The sequence below is a fragment of the Piliocolobus tephrosceles genome, chromosome 11, assembly GCF_002776525.5.
Source record: "Piliocolobus tephrosceles isolate RC106 chromosome 11, ASM277652v3, whole genome shotgun sequence".
Lineage (NCBI taxonomy): Eukaryota > Metazoa > Chordata > Mammalia > Primates > Cercopithecidae > Piliocolobus > Piliocolobus tephrosceles.
The window spans coordinates 3,818,626-3,835,233 of NC_045444.1; the positions used below are offsets into that span (position 1 = coordinate 3,818,626).

The window sequence follows — 16,608 nt, forward strand, 5'->3', positions numbered from 1 at the left end:
AGGCTTGAGCCACCGTGCCCAGCCTTTTTTTTTTTTTTTTTGAGACAGAGTCTTGTGTGGCCCAGGCTGGAGTGTAATGGCGCGATGTCGGCTCACTCACTGCAACCTCTGACTCCTGGGTTCAAGCGATTCTTCTACCTCAGCCTCCCGACTAGCTACGGCTACAGGTGCGCACCACTACTCTTGGCTAATTTTTGTGTTTTTAGTAGAAATGAGGTTTCGCCATTTTGGCCAGGCTGGTCACGAACCCCAGACCTTAAGTGATCTACCCGCCCCGGTCTCCCAAAGTGCTGGGATTACAGGTGTGAGCCACCGCACCCGACCTGTTTGTACCTTTCAAATACTATTACACTAGTGAGTAACTGAGTGGAGAGGAAGGTTGGGGAGTGGATTGCCAAGGAAGCAGGGAGGTGAGGCGAGAGTGACAGATCAAGCACAGCTGGTGTCAGGGGATAGCACCCCCCTCTGGAAGCCCTGAGGGCAGCCCAGGGTGTGTGTGCCCGAAGAGTGGCCTGTGGGCCTGAGGTGGAGGCCCTGGGAGGGACTGCCAAGCGAGGCCAGCCCACTTCCTCTGACAGACACTTGCCTCCCTCCCTCACAGCCTTCGCCTCCTTCACCCTGGCACCCTCCGGTTCAGCTCCACTGTCACCCCTAAGGGGGCATCCCTGAGGCTCTTCCAGTTAAGCGCCCTCTTCCCATTGTGGTTTTTTTTTTTTTTTTTGAGACGGAGTCTTGCTGTGTCCCCCAGGCTGGGGTGCAGTGGCCAGATCTCAGCTCACTGCAAGCTCCGCCTCCTGGGTTTACGCCATTCTCCTGCCTCAGCCTCCCGAGTAGCTGGGACTACAGGCGCCGCCACCTTGCCCGGCTAGTTTTTTGTATTTTTTAGTAGAGACGGGGTTTCACCGTGTTAGCCAGGATGGTCTCGATCTCCTGACCTCGTGATCCGCCCGTCTTGGCCTCCCAAAGTGCTGGGATTACAGGCTTGAGCCACCGCGCCCGGCCTACCCCATTGTGTTTTCATGGCTAGGCTGGATTTTCGGGAGTGAGCGAGCAAGAGCAATTTGATTCTTTTTCAGGGGTGCCCCTTTCCATGGGCTTGTTCTTGCTCCCCCCAGGATGAAATCTTGGGGAGAGCTCCGTACTTGTGATGGCTCCTCAGATGTCAATTAACAGAAGCATGTTCCACGCGTTCAAAATCTAATATCAAATGTCTCCTCTCCCTGGCTCAGTGTCTCAGGCAGAGAAATCCCCAAAGGGGAGCACAGTCCACATCATCTTTGTTCTTGGCTCCACCTTCTCTCTACACCCCAGTTTCTTTTTTTAGCCTTTTCTAATCCCGGAAAGCCCAAAAAAAAAAAAAAAAGAAGAAAGCAGAAAGGGGCTCCTCGCTGGTGGGTGCCACGTGGCCAGGGAGCTTCAGAGGCCGCAAATGCCAGGGTGCTGGCACCTTCTCTCCAAGCACACTTTTGAGGTGTCCCTTAGCCGGCCGCTCATGACTCTGCCTGCCTGCCAGAGCTTCTGCTTGCCGGCCAAGGTCAGCTCTGCGTCCAGAGGCTTCTCCTGGAAGGGCCTTTCCAACTGGACTTTATCATCCTGATTCTTTAAGAAGGGCCACGTCTTTCGTCTGTCATTGCCATGGGATTGCACTCTGCGTTGCTGCCAGGCAGGCCTCCTGGCTGGCCTCATAGATGTCGGTGTATAAACCAGGTACAAGTCCCTGTATCCCCCAAATTCCAGAGGATGTAGACCAAATTCACTGGCTCCCTGAAGGTGCCATCTATGTCCTCGTGTGTGTGTGTCTGTGTTTGTGTGAACACTGTCCTCCTTCCTGAAGGTGACATCTTGACATGTCTCGTAGCTACTAAGGGGAGAGGAGGATACGGGAAGGAATGACAGCAAACAAATCTTTAGAGAAATCCTTTCTCAGGTTTTCTCAACCAGCTCCACCTCCATGAGTTCCTGGCCTTGCCTTACATCCCCCCAGGTGGGTAGTGACCCAAGGCTTCTCAAACTTGAATAAGCATGTGGATTGCCTGGGGCCCTTGGGACCAGGCAGGTGCTGATTCAGTAGGTCTGAGGTGGCCCAGGTTCTGTGTTCCTGTCAAGCTTCCAGAAGAGGCCAATACTCCATAGACCACACTTAGAACCAGGAATAGAGATTTGTGGCATTGATTACTGAGTCAGAATTCTGGGACAGAATGTATTCTGTCACCCTCCAAAAGATTTGTTCAAGTCCTAATCGCTGGTACATGGGTACGTGTGAATGAGACTGTACTTGGAGAGTCTTTGAGGATGGAATCACATTAAGATGAGGTCATGGCTGGGCACGGTGGCTCACGCCTGTAATCCCAGCACTTCAGGAGGCTGAGGCAGGCAGATCACTCGAGGTCAGGAGTTCGAGACCAGCCTGGCCAACATGGTGAAACCCTGTCTCTACTAAAAATACAAAAATTAGCCAAGTGTGGTGGCACGAGCCTGTAATCCAGCTACTCGGGAGGCTGAGGTGGGAGAATCGCTTGAACCCTGGAGGTGGAGGTTGCAGTGAGTCGAGATCGTGTCATTGCACTCCAGCCTGGTGGCAAAGCAAGACTCTATCTCAAAACAAAACGAAACAAAGATGAGGCTGTTGGGTTTGGGGTAGCTGTAAACCGTGACTAGTGTCCTATGAGAAGAGAGCATTTTGGGCGTGCACATGCGCAGAATGCCGTATGATGACCAAAGCAGAAATTGGAGTGATGGTGCCACCACCTAAGGCAGGCCAAGGATTCCCGGCAACCACCAGCAACTAGGAAGAATAAGGAGGATTTGTCCCTAGAGCCTTCTGAGAAAATGGCTCTGCTAAAACCTTGAATTAGGATTTCTAGTCTCCACAATTGTGAGAGAATATGTTTCTGTTGTTTTAAGCCTTTCTGTTTGTGTTAAGTTATCCTGGCAGCCACAGGGAAAAATACAGTTGCCGCACAGCCTGCGTGGTCTGAGGACAGCGCCAGTCCTGGGCCTGGCTTGGTATGTCGAATGCTTGTTGTCTGTTAGGGCAGGTCCTGGAGGAGCTCCAGGATGCTTACGGACTGATGCCAGCCCCCCCTCCTCCTTCCCTCCCTCTCTTCCTTCCTTCCTCCTTCCCTTTCTTCCTTTTGATTTTTTTTTTAAAATTCTTTCTTCTGATTTTGCATGTAGATGGGGGGCTACTGACACCTTGGATGGGACAGTTCTTCACTGAGCTGGATCATCCTGTGCACGCTACTTTTGTATCCTCGTTCCCTACTCATTGTAACAATTAAAATGCCTGCGGGTATTTCCATACAGCCCCGAGCGGACTATTGAGTCCTCAGTGTGTGTCACCTGCTTCTCTTCCTGCAAGAATCACCCAGGCCTCCTCCACCCCCCATGCCACCCCGCCCTTATCACCTGTGGCCTGGAGCACCTATTGGGGGCCAAGCACGGAAACTGAGGAGGGCTGGTGGCAGGGCTGGGCAGGCAGCAGGGTGAGACAGGGCACATGAGTGACCAGGAGAGAGAGGGCTCTCTGGGATGGGGCTAAGCTTCCCTCAACTGCTCAGCCCTGCCTCCCTTCCCCCTCCTATGTTCCTCTCCCTCCCCACCACTCTGCCTGGTCCCTGTGCGGTTGCCTGATGAGCCACTCTGAATTCCGGCCTAGCTGTCCCTTACTTGGTCACAAGATTTCTTAGTATATTAGGGTTGCTATAACAAAAATATCATAGACCAGGTGGCTTATAAACAACAGACGTTTACTTCTCACAGTTCTGGAGGCTGGAAGTCCATGATCAGGGTGTTGGGAGGTTGGTGTCTGTTGAGGACCCACTTCCTGGTTTGTACGAAGTGTCTTCAGTTGTGTCCTCACATGGCCAAGAGAGAAGCAAGCTCCCTGGTGTCTCTTCTTATATGGTCCCTAATCCCATCATGGTGCTCCACCTCATGACCTCATCACCTCCCACAGGCCCATCTCTTCCCACCATCAGAATGGGGATCAGGGATTCAACATAGGAATTTGGGGGGGACACCTTCAGTCCAGCAAAGGGATGCTAGGGATGGGCCTGAAAGGGGCAGCTCTGTAGGAAGAAGTGGGGAGAAACCCTTGTCTGTGTCACCTCAACAGTGTGACCTCCATAAATGCCAGTCTGCTGAGAATTCAGGGCCATGTGATCTGAAGTGGTGAGGGAAATTTCCTTCCTCTTTTGCTGGGATTGACCATCATTTCTGCCATGCTCTGCCCTGTGCGAGTTTCCACACATGGTCTCCACAGGCCTGTTCTCCTTAGCCAAAAGACCAAGAAAGGAGCAGGTTAGCAAGACAGAAAACTGTTCATTTTTTTTTTCTTCTTTTGTCACCTCTGGCCAAACAGAAAACTTTTAGACAATAATGGCTCTACTGCAGCCAAACACACAGAAAAAACAGTGCTGCTCTCTACCTCACATATGCCATCAAAGTCCCAGTGGGGTGCCTAGACTTCCACCCTCATGAGGCTTGTTGATGCACCCAAACACCCCTCCCATGATGCTGTCGGGAAAGCCAGGAGAGAAGCTGGGGCTTTCAACCTGCCAACTGGTTGGTCTCATTTATGAACCAGAAAGTATGTCCTTAGCAGACACTGAATTTGCTAGCCCCTGGATCTTGGACTTCCCAGCCTCCAGAACTGTGAGAAATAAATTTCCATTATTATAAGCCACCCAGTTTTTGGTATTCTGTTATAGCAGTCTGAGTGGACCAAGACAGATGCCAATACCAAGATGACAGAGATGTTAGAATTATCTTACAAAGATTTTAAAGCAACCATGATAAGAATTCCTCCACAAGCAATTTTGAACATACTTGAGATGAATGAAAGAAATAGTAAGTCTTGGCCGGGCGCGGTGGCTCAAGCCTGTAATCCCAGCACTTTGGGAGGCTGAGACGGGCGGATCACGAGGTCAGGAGATCGAGACCATCCTGGCTAACACGGTGAAACCCTGTCTCTACTGAAAAATACAAAAAAAGCTAGCCGGGCGAGGTGGCGGGCGCCTGTAATCCCAGTTACTCGGGAGGCTGAGGCAGGAGAATGGGGTAAACCCAGGAGGCGGAGTTTGCAGCGAGCTGAGATCTGGCCACTGCACTCCAGCCTGGGCAACACAGCCAGACTCCGTCTCAGAAAAAAAAAAAAAAAAAGAAAGAAATAGTTAAGTCTCAACAAAGAAACAAAGTCTTGGCAATAAAATAGAAGCTATGAAAAACCAAATGGAAATTTTGGAATTGAAAAATGTAGTGAACAAAATAAAAACTCAGTATCTGGGCAGAATGTAGAATACAGAAGAAAGAATCAACAAACTGGAAGACAGAAAAATAAAAATTATAAATCTGAACAACAGAGAGAAAATAGGGTAAAAAACAGCCCCAAGGACCTCTGAGATTATAACAAAAGATGTAATATGATTGTCATCAGAGTTTCTGAAGAAGAAGAGAGAGAAGGAAAGGTTGAAAACGCACTCAAAGAAAACATGTTTAGGCTGGGCACCTTGGCTCATGCCTATAGTCCAAGCACTTTGGGAGGCCAAGGCAGGTGGATCACTTGAGCCCAGGGGTTCAAGACCAGCCTGAGCAACATGTAAAACCCTGCCTCTACAAGAAATACAAAAATTAGCCAAGCATGGTGGTGTATGCCTGTGGTCTCAGCTACTTGGGAGGCTGAGGTAGGAGGATCACTTGAGCCTGTGAGGCTGAGGTTGAAGTGAGCTGTGATTGTGCCACTACATTTAGCCTGGGCGATAGAGTGAGATTCCATCCCCCCTCCCCCAAGAAAATAGTAAAATAAAAAAGAAAAAATGTTCAAAGACTCCCAAAATTTAGCAAGACACATAAACCTACAGATTTAAGAAGGTAAGCAAGCAAACCCCAAATGTTTATTCTTTGAAAATAAAGAAGTCCATGTGAAGACACAGTATAATTAAATTTCTGAAAACTGAAGAAAAAAAAAATCTCAAAAGCAGCCAGAGGAAAAAAAAGACTTTACCCGTAAGGGAAAAATCAGACAGAAGATTTCTCATTAAAAACCCTGAAGTTTAGAGAAAAGTGACAAATTTTTCAAAGGGTGAATGTGAAGAACTGTCAGCCCAGAATCCTATACACAGGGAAAATATACTTTAGCAATGAAGGAGAAATCAAGACATTTGCAGATAAAGGATAGCTATTAGAATTTGTTGCAGTAGACCTACGCTGAAAGAAGGGCAAAAAAATTCTCTAAATGGGAAAGAAAAAATAAGAGAAGAAAACCTTGGAACATCAGGAAGGAAGAAAGAACACAGTAAGCAAAAATACGGGTAACTTCAATAGACTTTCCTTCTCTTGAGTTTTCTGAACTATGATTGTTGAAGCAAAAATTATAATATTGTCTGATGCGGTTATAACTGTATGTAGAGGAAACATTCAATTATTAGATTATTAATGGGGGAGAGTAAAGGGATATAGGGAAATAAAGTTTCTGTATTTCACTTGAGCTAATAAAATGATAATACCAGTAGACAGTGATAAATTTTATCTATTTGTCTACACACACACACACACACACACACACACAACATTTACAGTAACCACAAAGCTATGCAAAGAGATCTTCAAAAACAGTGTAGACAAAGTGGAATTCTTAAAAATGTTCACAGGAAGGCAGAAAAAGAAAACGGAAATAAAAAACAAGAGAACAGCCGGGCGCGGTGGCTCAAGCCTGTAATCCCAGCACTTTGGGAGGCCGAGACGGGCGGATCATGAGGTCAGGAGATCGAGACCATCCTGGCTAACACGGTGAAACCCCGTCTCTACTAAAAAATACAAAAAAAGCTAGCCGGGCGAGGTGGAGGGCGCCTGTAGTCCCAGCTACTCCGGAGGCTGAGGCAGGAGAATGGCATAAACCCGGGAGGCGGAGCTTGCAGTGAGCTGAGATCAGGCCACTGCACTCCAGCCCAGGCGACAGAGCGAGACTCCGTCTCAAAAAAAAAAAAAAAAACCAGAACAAACAGCAAAAAACCAAAATGGCAGACCTAAGTGCTAACATATCAATAATAACATCAAATATAAATTGTTTAAATATACCAATTAAAAGACAGAGATTGGTGAGTGAATTTTACAAAAAAGACCCAACTATATCCTATCTGGAAGAAATTCACCTCAAATAAAAAGATATAGGCAATGATATAGGAAGGTTGAAATTTAAAAAAATGATAAAACATATATAATCCAAATAATAAAAGGAAAGCAAGAGTGGCTATAAAAATATCAGATAAAATAGACTTCAGTAGAAAAAAATGATAAGTGACAGAAAGGAACATTATATAATCATAAAAGGTCTATCCACTAAGACATAGTAATCCTAAATGTGTACATAGCAAGCAACAGAGTTGCAAATTTGTGAAACAAAAACTGACAGAGCTGAGAGGGGAAATAAATCAATGGCCTGGTGCTGTGGCTCACGCCTGTAATCCCAGCACTTTGGGAGGCTGAGGTGGGCAGCTGAGGCGGGCGGATCACAAGGTCAAGAGATCGAGACCATCCTGGCCAACATGGTGAAACCCCCATCTCTACTAAAAACACAAAAATTAGCTGGGCGTGGTGGTACGCGTGTAGTCCCAGCTACTTGGGAGGCTGAGGTAGGAGAATTGCTTGAACCCAGGAGGCGGAGGTTGCAGTGAGTAGATATTGTGCCATTGCACTCCATCCTGGCGACAGAGCGAGACGCTATCTGAAAAAAAAAAAAAAAGACATCTGTATTGATAGTTAGAGACTCCTCTATTAACAATTGATAGAATAAGTCCAGGTGCAGTGGCTCACGCCTGTAATCCCACCCCTTTGGGAGGCCAGAGCAGGAGAACTGCTTGAGGCCAAGAGTTCAGGACCAGCCTGAGCAACACAGTTAGACTCCATCTCTACCAAAACTAAAAACAGTTTAGCTAGGCAGGATGACACACACCTATAGTTCCAGCTTCTCGGGAGGCTGAGGTGGGAAGATTGCTTGAGCCCAGTAGGTTAAGGCTGCAGTGAGCTGCGATCATGTCATTGCACTCTAGCCTGGGTGACAAAGCAAGACCCTGTCTCTTAAAAAACCAAAACCAAAACAAAGGCCAGGCGCAGTGGCTCACGCCTATAATTCCAGCACTTTGGGAGGCATAGGCAGGAGAATCCCTTGAGGCCAGGAGTTCAAGACTAGCCTGAGCAACATGACCAGACCCCATGTCTACAAAAAAATTTTTAAAAAATTATCAAAGCATGGTGGTGCACACCTGTAGTCCCAGCTACTCTAGAAGCTGAGGCAGGAGGATCAATTGAGCTCAGGAGTTCAAGGCTGCAGTGAGCTATGATCACACCACTGTACTTCAGCCTGGGTGATAAAGTAAGACCCTGTCTCTAAAAACTAACAAACAAACAGCAACAACAACACCCTACAGCTAGCATCATAGTTAAGGGTGAGGAACTGGACACTTTGGCTGTAAAGTTGGGAAGAAGGCAAGGATGTCCCCTTTTTCCATTCCTATCCAATATCTTACTGGAAGTCCTACATAATACATTAGGACAGGAAAAGGAAATAGGAAGTATATAGACTGGGACAGAAGAAATAAAACTATTTGTTCACAGATGAAATGACCGATTCTGTAGAAAATTCCTTAAAAAATTAATAGAACAACTAGACAAATCAGCAGGGCATAGAAGAACTCAGTAACACCATCAGCTAAAAGGGCCAAATTGACGCTCCACCCAACAACAGAGCCTTTCAAGTGTTTGTGGAATATATGCTAAGAGAGACCATATTCTGGAGTATTTAAACAAAATCTTAACTCATTTAAGAGAATTGAATCATAGCTTGTTCTCTGACTATAATAGACTCAAACTAGAAATCAATAACACATTAACAGAAAAATCTCCAAACACTTGAAAATTAAGCCATATACTTCTAGATAATCCATTAGAGAGGAAGTCACAAGAGAAATTTAAAAAAATACATTGAACCAAATAAAAATGAAATACAACATACCAAAAAAGAGCAGTGTCCAGAGGGAAAGTTACAGCACTAAAATTCATCCATTAGAAAAGTGGGAAAATCTTAATAATCTAAGCTCCATCTCAAGAACCTAGAAGAGTAAAATAAAACCAAAACAAGCAGAAAGAAGAAAATAATAAAGAGCAGAAATTGATGAAGTTGAAACAGAATAGAGGCCGGTGTGGTGGCTTCTGCCTGTAATCACAGCAGTTTGGGAGGCTGAGGTGGGTGGGTCACCCAAGGTCAGGAGTTCAAGGTGGGCCCGGGCAACATGGTGAAACCCCATCTCTACTAAAAATGCAAAAATCAGTTGGGCACAGTGGTGTAGGCCTGTAATCCCAGCTACTCGGGAGGCTGAAGCAGGAGAATCATTTGAACCCAGGAGGCGGAGGTTGCAGTGAACCGAGATCACGTCACTGCACTCCAGCCTGAGCGACAGAATGAGGCTCCATCTCTAAAAAAAAAAAAAGAAAAGAAAATTAAACAGAGAACTAGTTATTTTAAGAGATCGATAAAGTGGATAAACCTCCAGCAAGATTAACAAAGAGAAAATGAATAAATTTCTCCTATCAGGAATGAAATACAGGGTGGCACTAGAGAGCCTGAAAACAACAAACGAATATAAAGAAATACTATAAACAACTCTATTCAAATAAATTTGACTTCTTAGAGTAAATGAACCAATTCCTTTAAAAAACACAGCTACCATAGCTCACCCAATATTAAATAGATACTTTGTAGCCTGGGCAACATAGCCAGACCCCATCTCTACCAAAAAAACAAAAACCAGCTAGGTGTGGTGGCATGTGCCTGTAGTCCCAGATACTGGGTAGGCTGAGGCAGAAGGATCACCTGCTGACAGAGCAAGAGCCCATCTCTTAAAGAAAAAGATACTTTGAGTAGCACTATGACTGTTAGGAAATTGAATTGGCAATAAAAATTCCCCAAAAGAGAGCTCCAAAGAAGGTTTCACTGGAGAAGGTTTCAGCAGAGAATTCTACCAACTAAAGAACAAACACCAATCCTGCATAAACTCTTCCAGATAATAGACCAGAAGGGAACACTTTCCAGTTCTTTATGAAGCTAGTACTGGGGGAGGAAAAGCTTTCTCTTTATTATATTTTGTTCAGTTTATGGGGGCCTCCAAAAAAACTATTTATTTGAGGCAGAGTCTCACTCTGTCACCCAGGCTTGAGTGCAGTGGCAGAATCCTGGCTCACTGCAGCTGCGGCTTCCTGAGCTCCAGTGATCCTCCCACCTCAGCCTCTGAAGTAGCTGGGACCACAGGCATGAGCTATCATGTTCAGCCAATTTTCAAAAAATGTTTGTAGAGATAGCGGTCTCACTATGTTGCCCAGGGTGGTCTCGAACTCTTGGGCTCAAGTGCTCCTCCTCCTTAGCCTCTCAAAGTGGTGGGATTATAGGTGTGAGCCACCATGCCCAGCCAGGGCCTGCAAATTAAACTGACAAGACAGATTAACAGAACAGAAAATCAGCATGGGCATATAAGAACTCAACAATACCATCAACTAATAGGGTCTAATTAAACTTTTTATAGAACACTCTCGAAAAAGGATAATTTGCATGGATGCTGGAGCTACCAAAATAAGTAGCTAGCCTACTAAATGGTTAAAATTAGAGGTTTATATCTGGGTGTAGTGGTTGATACCTGTAATCCCAGCATTTTGAAAGGCTGAGGTGGGAGGATTGCTTGAGCCCTGGAGTTCAAGACCCGGCTGGGCAACAGAGTGAGACCGTCTCTACCAAAAAACAAAACAAAACAAACAACGACAAACAAAAAAACCACACGAAAAACAAAGAAAGAAAAAAACCAGTTAGTGGCTTATGTGCCTAACTCAGTAGGTAAAAGGGAGAGGTGACGAAAGTTTATATGAGAACAAATAGGATTCTTTAAGACAGACAAATGGGTTTTGGGAGAACAAACAGGAGCTAAGAAAGGGTTTTTCTTTTTTTAGACGGAGTCTCTCTGTTGCCCAGGCTATAGTGCAGTGGTGTGATCTTGGCTAACTGCAACCTTTGCCTCCTGGGTTCAAGCGATTCTCCTGCCTCAGCCTCCCGAGTTGCTGGGATTACAGGCGCACACCACGACGCCAGGCTAATTTTTGTATTTTTAGTAGAGATGGGGTTTCACCATATTGATCAGGCTGGTCTCGAACTCCTGACCTCGTGATCTGCCAGCCTCGGCCTCCCAAAGTGCTGCGATTACACGTGTGAGCCACCGCGCCTGGGGGATAATTTTTTAAAAATGTAGGTGCTAGTAGTCTTACTGTCTTCTTCATGGACATGAAATTCTTCTCATATAATGAGAATTAAATATGATCCTTCATGTAAAGAGTTTTGAATAACGTCAGGCACAAAGCAAGCAGTAAGTTATAATTTAGATAAGAATCATTCCAATTCATCTAGAGAGTGCAACACACACACATTGTATTTGTGTATGGAATAACTGTTCAAGAACACACACACACACAGTATTTGTGTATGAAATAACTCTTCAAGAATAAAGAGGAAACAGTTATAGGGCATGGAAGGGGAATTAGGGCAAGGTGTGAGTGGAAAGAGAAACATCCCACCGCACACGCTTAAAAAATCCGTTTAATTTAAAAATAGGTAATACAGCCATACAGAGAAGACATTAAAATAAAAGATTTACACAGAAAATTTTCTTTTTTTTTTTTTTTTTTTTTTTTGAGACGGAGTCTCGCTCTGCCGCCGGGGCTGGAGTACAGTGGCCGGATCTCAGCTCACTGCAAGCTCCGCCTCCCGGGTTCCCGCCATTCTCCTGCCTCAGCCTCCCGAGTAGCTGGGACTACAGGCGCCCGCCACCTCGCCCGGCTAGATTTTTGTATTTTTTGGTAGAGACGGGGTTTCACCATGTTAGCCAGGATGGTCTCGATCTCCTGTCCTCGTGATCCGCCCGTCTCGGCCTCCCAAAGAGCTGGGATTACAGGCTTGAGCCACCGCGCCCGGCCTACACAGAAAATTTTCGTTTCCAATCCATTCCGTACTCACAGTCCTACATACGTTACTTTTATTTTACTTTTTTTGGAAACGTAAATGCACTGGCCCCCTACTTTCTCACGAAGGCTGCACTCTCTCTACATTCTTCTGCACCTGTTTTTTTGTGCATACTCTTTCGTTGTGAAATATTTCCCCCCAACTGCTGTAGTGTATGAAATAAATACATGCATGTAACCTAAACAACCCCGCTCGCCCCCACCACCCACAAGCCAGTCCCCGCCCTCCCTCAGGCCCACGTGCTCCGAGGGCCCCCTTCGCAGGTTGTTTCTGGCGATGCCTGTCTGAAGGCCTCAGACTGAGGCCCCGCCCACTCTCCCCTCCTCTGCTCTTTGGACGCCCGTCTCGCGGACGGCGCCTCAGGCAGCGCGGCGGACGGCCCGTCCTCCGGCGCGCCGCGGGCCTCGGAGGACCCCAGCGACGGTCGTGGCGTAAGACCGGGGAGACGCGGCGATAGCGGCGGCCGTTGGGATTGATTGCGCTGGTTGCCTCCGGCGTCCACTTCCCTAGCCGCCCTTGCTACACTGGCTGATTGTTGTGCAGCCGGCGCCATGTCTGTGAGCGAGATCTTCGTGGAGCTGCAGGGCTTTTTGGCTGCCGAGCAGGACATCCGAGAGGCGAGCCCCCTCCCTTTCCCATTTCCTTTGCCTTTCCATGCCTAGGTGGGCCACTGCGCCCGACCCTCCTCTGTCGCTCAGTCTCGGGCGGTGGGGACGCCTCCGAGGGTGGGTTGCTTCTCCTCTAGCTTTAGGTTAGGACACTCCCCGCCCCCGCCCCAAATTTTGCAGCTCTGTCCTTATTCCCCGTATTCGGGTCTCAGCTTCCAAGCATCACCTGCCTCATTTGTGTCAGTTATCTTTCTTTTCAGCACTCGTTTATATCGAAGGCTTGATTAGCACCTGGTCTTCAGCGAATGAGCGTTTCGTGTATTTTTGTTGGTGTCTTAAAAGCACATGTGATCTGCTTAAAACTCTCCTATGGTTTCCTATCCCACATAGGATAAAAAATCAGATCCTGCTGTGGCTCACGTGGTCTCTCGTCAATCTCATTTATGCTCTCTGTCTTTGTGTATGATGTTCACTTTACCTTTTCTAGTGCGCCAGATAGCTTCCTGCCTGTTCGCTTTTCCTGGAATTTGCTTCTTTCCCGTTCTTTTCGTGATTGTCTCGTATTTATGTCATTGACGTCACAGTCTAAACGATCGATTTCCTGTTATGTTTTCTAGTAGCACATGAACTCTCTTTAATGTGTGTAATGTTGATTATTTTTTAAAAAAAATCTTCTCCCCCATTGTATGTTAAACTGTCAGAGGGAAGGGATTGTGTGCTTGGTTCCCCAGTATTTACACAGTGCCTCACATAAGTATGCTCAGTGAATATTTTAAAAATGAATTAGAGGCGGAGAGCGGGGCCTCATGCCTGTAATTCCAGCATTTTGGGAGGCCGAGGCGGGTGGATCACTTGAGGTAAGGAGTTTGAGACCAGCCTGGCCAACATGGCGAAACCCTGTCTCTACTAAAAATACAAAAGAAAATTAACTGGGCGTGGTTGCGAACGCCTGTAATCCCAGCTACTTGGGAGGCTGAAGCAGGAGAATTGCTTGAACTCAGGAGGCGGAGGTTGTGGTGAGCTGAGATCGCGCCGTTGCACTCCAGCCTAGGTGACAGAATGAGACTCCGTCTCAAAAACAAAAACCAAAACAAAAAAGAAAAAGAAGTGTAAATACCCAACTCTTGTATCGCATTTAACTCTTCATTCTGCAAGTTACGTTCACACACATCCTCCATTATAATGTCCCAACTGAATCGTTGGGGTGAATGGGTGGCTATTATCCGTTAAAGAGTACCTGAGGAATCTAAGGCTTTTTAGTGACTTTTTGAAGTCTTACAGAGGAAATAAGTGGAAAAACGTCAGGATTCAAACTTGGTTGATAGATCACATAAACTAATGTGTTTGGTGTGAGTGTATGACAATAATTCTGTTGAGTATCTGATTTTTATTTTTAATTCTCTCTAGGAAATCCGAAAAGTTGTACAGAGTTTAGAACAAACAGCTCGAGAGATTTTAACTCTACTGCAAGGGGTCCATCAGGGTGCTGGGTTTCAGGACAGTAAGTTCTTTGTTTTATACCCAATTATCAGTCTCTTATTTAGAGAGTGAGTTTCTATCCGGAAGACATTTTATAATGAAAAATGGCTATCATGCTTTACGGTGAGTAAAAATGGAAGAAGTAGGTGATTTGATAATTTTGGTTGATTTTTCTTCCACTGCCAGATAGTATGGTTTAAATAGAGACGTTTTCTATTGTGATGGCATTCTACTGATGATAATTACAATTGCTTAACCCATTTTCTGTTAGAAAAAAGAAGTGCAGCTTTCTGCTAGCACAGTATTCTCAGGGTAAGTGGGAAAAGGGTTTATTATTATTTATATATTTACTTTTTCTCGCGAGACGGAGTTTCGCTCTTGTTGCCCAGGCTGGAGTGCAGTGGCGCCGTCTCAGCTCACTGCAGCCTCCGCCTCCCAGGTTCAAGTGATTCTCCTGCCTCAGCCTCCCAAGTAGCTGGTATTACAGGTGCCCGCCATCACGCCCAGCTACTTTTTTTTTTTGTATTTTTAGTAGAGACGGGGTTTCACTCTATTGGCCAGGCTGGTCTTGCACTCCTGACCTCAGATGATCCGCCTGCCTCGGCCTCCCAAAGTGCTGGGATTACAGGTGTGAGCCACTGCGCCTGGCCCAAGGGTTTATAACTCTTTTATGTTATCTAGTGACTTTTATTTGGCCCTTCTGTGTGTGTGTATATGTGTGTGTATGCACCAGTGTGTATTTGAATCCAGCCTTTCAGTGATTGAATACCTTTTAATATGAGATTAACAGTATAAAATGTTCTCAAATTAATGTGTTTATAGTCAGTCTCTTGGATGAAAGTAAAATATGTCAAGTTTAGACATGGAACCTTCATTGTAAGGCATAGCCAGCACAGCTAAACGAGCTGAAGTATGTTTTCAGATACAAGAATGATGTAATAATGTATTTACACGTGGTAGAGGCAAGTCATTTTTCTTAATGATACGGAGTTGGTCATCCTGATTGTGAATACTTGCTAAAGACTTTTTTCTGCCAAATATGGGAGGAAGAAGCAATCCAATTTTACGCATACTCTGAGGAGGGAACAGGAATAGCAGCTGGTGTGCAGCTCCTTAAGGATGACGTTATTTATGACAACCTAACCAATTACCAATGTGTCTCCTAATAGATTCCCTTTTAGCAAGTTGTTTATTTTTCAGTATAGCTAATTAGTAGGGAAACTGGGGGTGATACTTTTTGAGAGCCAGGTTGAAAAGCAGAGATGTGTACATTAGTTGTGAGGTTAAAAAAAAAAGTTTCTTAATTTCCAGATAGATTACTTAGATTATTAAGCAAGAACTGTATTTGAAATTTGGTAAGTTTTTCATTATTACATTTGGTTATCTTTTGTGATTAGTTCCAAAGAGGTGTTTGAAAGCTCGAGAACATTTTGGTACAGTAAAAACACATCTAACATCTTTGAAGACCAAATTTCCTGCTGAACAGTATTACAGGTTTGTAAGAAAAATAGCATTATTTTATAAAGTTAAGTAAAAAAAGGAGAAAAATTACACATACTAAATGATTGCTTACAACTAGGCAAACATCCTTTTGTGTAGAAGTAACAAAAAGAGAAAGAACCAAACTGATAATGGTCATGACAAAAATTGGTGATTTTATTTTTTTCTTCTTTTTACTTTCTGAATCTTAAGGAACATGTATTACTTTTGCAGTGAAAAAGCAATTAAAAAGAAAATGTGGTATGAGGGTCAAAAGTGAGAATATCTTTTTGCTGTATTCAAGTTTCTTGTGAAATTGGGTGAACTATAGTTAGTGAAGTAATGAGATTAGGTGGCAGTATACATATGGAGTTGAGTTTTATTTTGAAGCTTGAGTTTCACTGTCAAGTAACATAATTAACTAATATTTTATGCCATGTCTTCTTGTTAAAGTCAACAGTGTTGATTTTAATATAACGCCATTATTTTATGTACCAGTAGGGAAGGAAAATTTTGCCAGTCATAAATGTGAAACATGGGCCAGGCGTGGTGGCTCACGCCTATAATCCCATCACTTTGGGAGGCCAAGGCTGGCAGATCACCTGAGGTCAGGAGTTAGAGACAGCCTAGCCAGCATGGCAGAACCCTGTCTCTACTAAAAATGCAAAAATTAGCCCGGTATGGTGGCTCATGCCTGTAATCCCAGCTACTTCAGAGGCTCAGGCAGGAGAATCGCTTGAACCTGGGAGGTGGAGATTGCAGTGAGCCGAGATCGCGCCATTGCACTCCAGCCTGGACAACAGAGTGAGACGCCATCTCAAAAAAAAAAAAAAAAATTGTGAAACATGGATTGTGAAATGTCTCCTGGTTTCATAGGTGTTAAACTGGGAAGAACTGCATCTGAATCAAGAATTTCTACTAATTTTAATTTTCTTTCTGAAAAAGATGTTCTTGTAAGGCATATATATCAACAGTAAATAGGATGAA

The 16,608-nt window shown here is 45.0% G+C and overlaps 1 protein-coding gene across 1 annotated transcript in view; it reads left to right on the forward strand.

Moving 5' to 3' along the window:
• The first annotated feature begins 12,372 nt into the window (after nt 1-12,372).
• TSN (translin) overlaps nt 12,373-16,608 on the forward strand; it is a 4,660-nt gene continuing 424 nt past the window's right edge. The window contains exons 1-3 of the mRNA XM_026456086.2: nt 12,373-12,672; nt 14,071-14,164; nt 15,540-15,636. Of these exons, the coding sequence (XP_026311871.1) occupies nt 12,607-12,672; nt 14,071-14,164; nt 15,540-15,636 (257 nt within the window). The 5' untranslated portion in view covers nt 12,373-12,606. The remainder of the gene's footprint in view (nt 12,673-14,070; nt 14,165-15,539; nt 15,637-16,608) is intronic.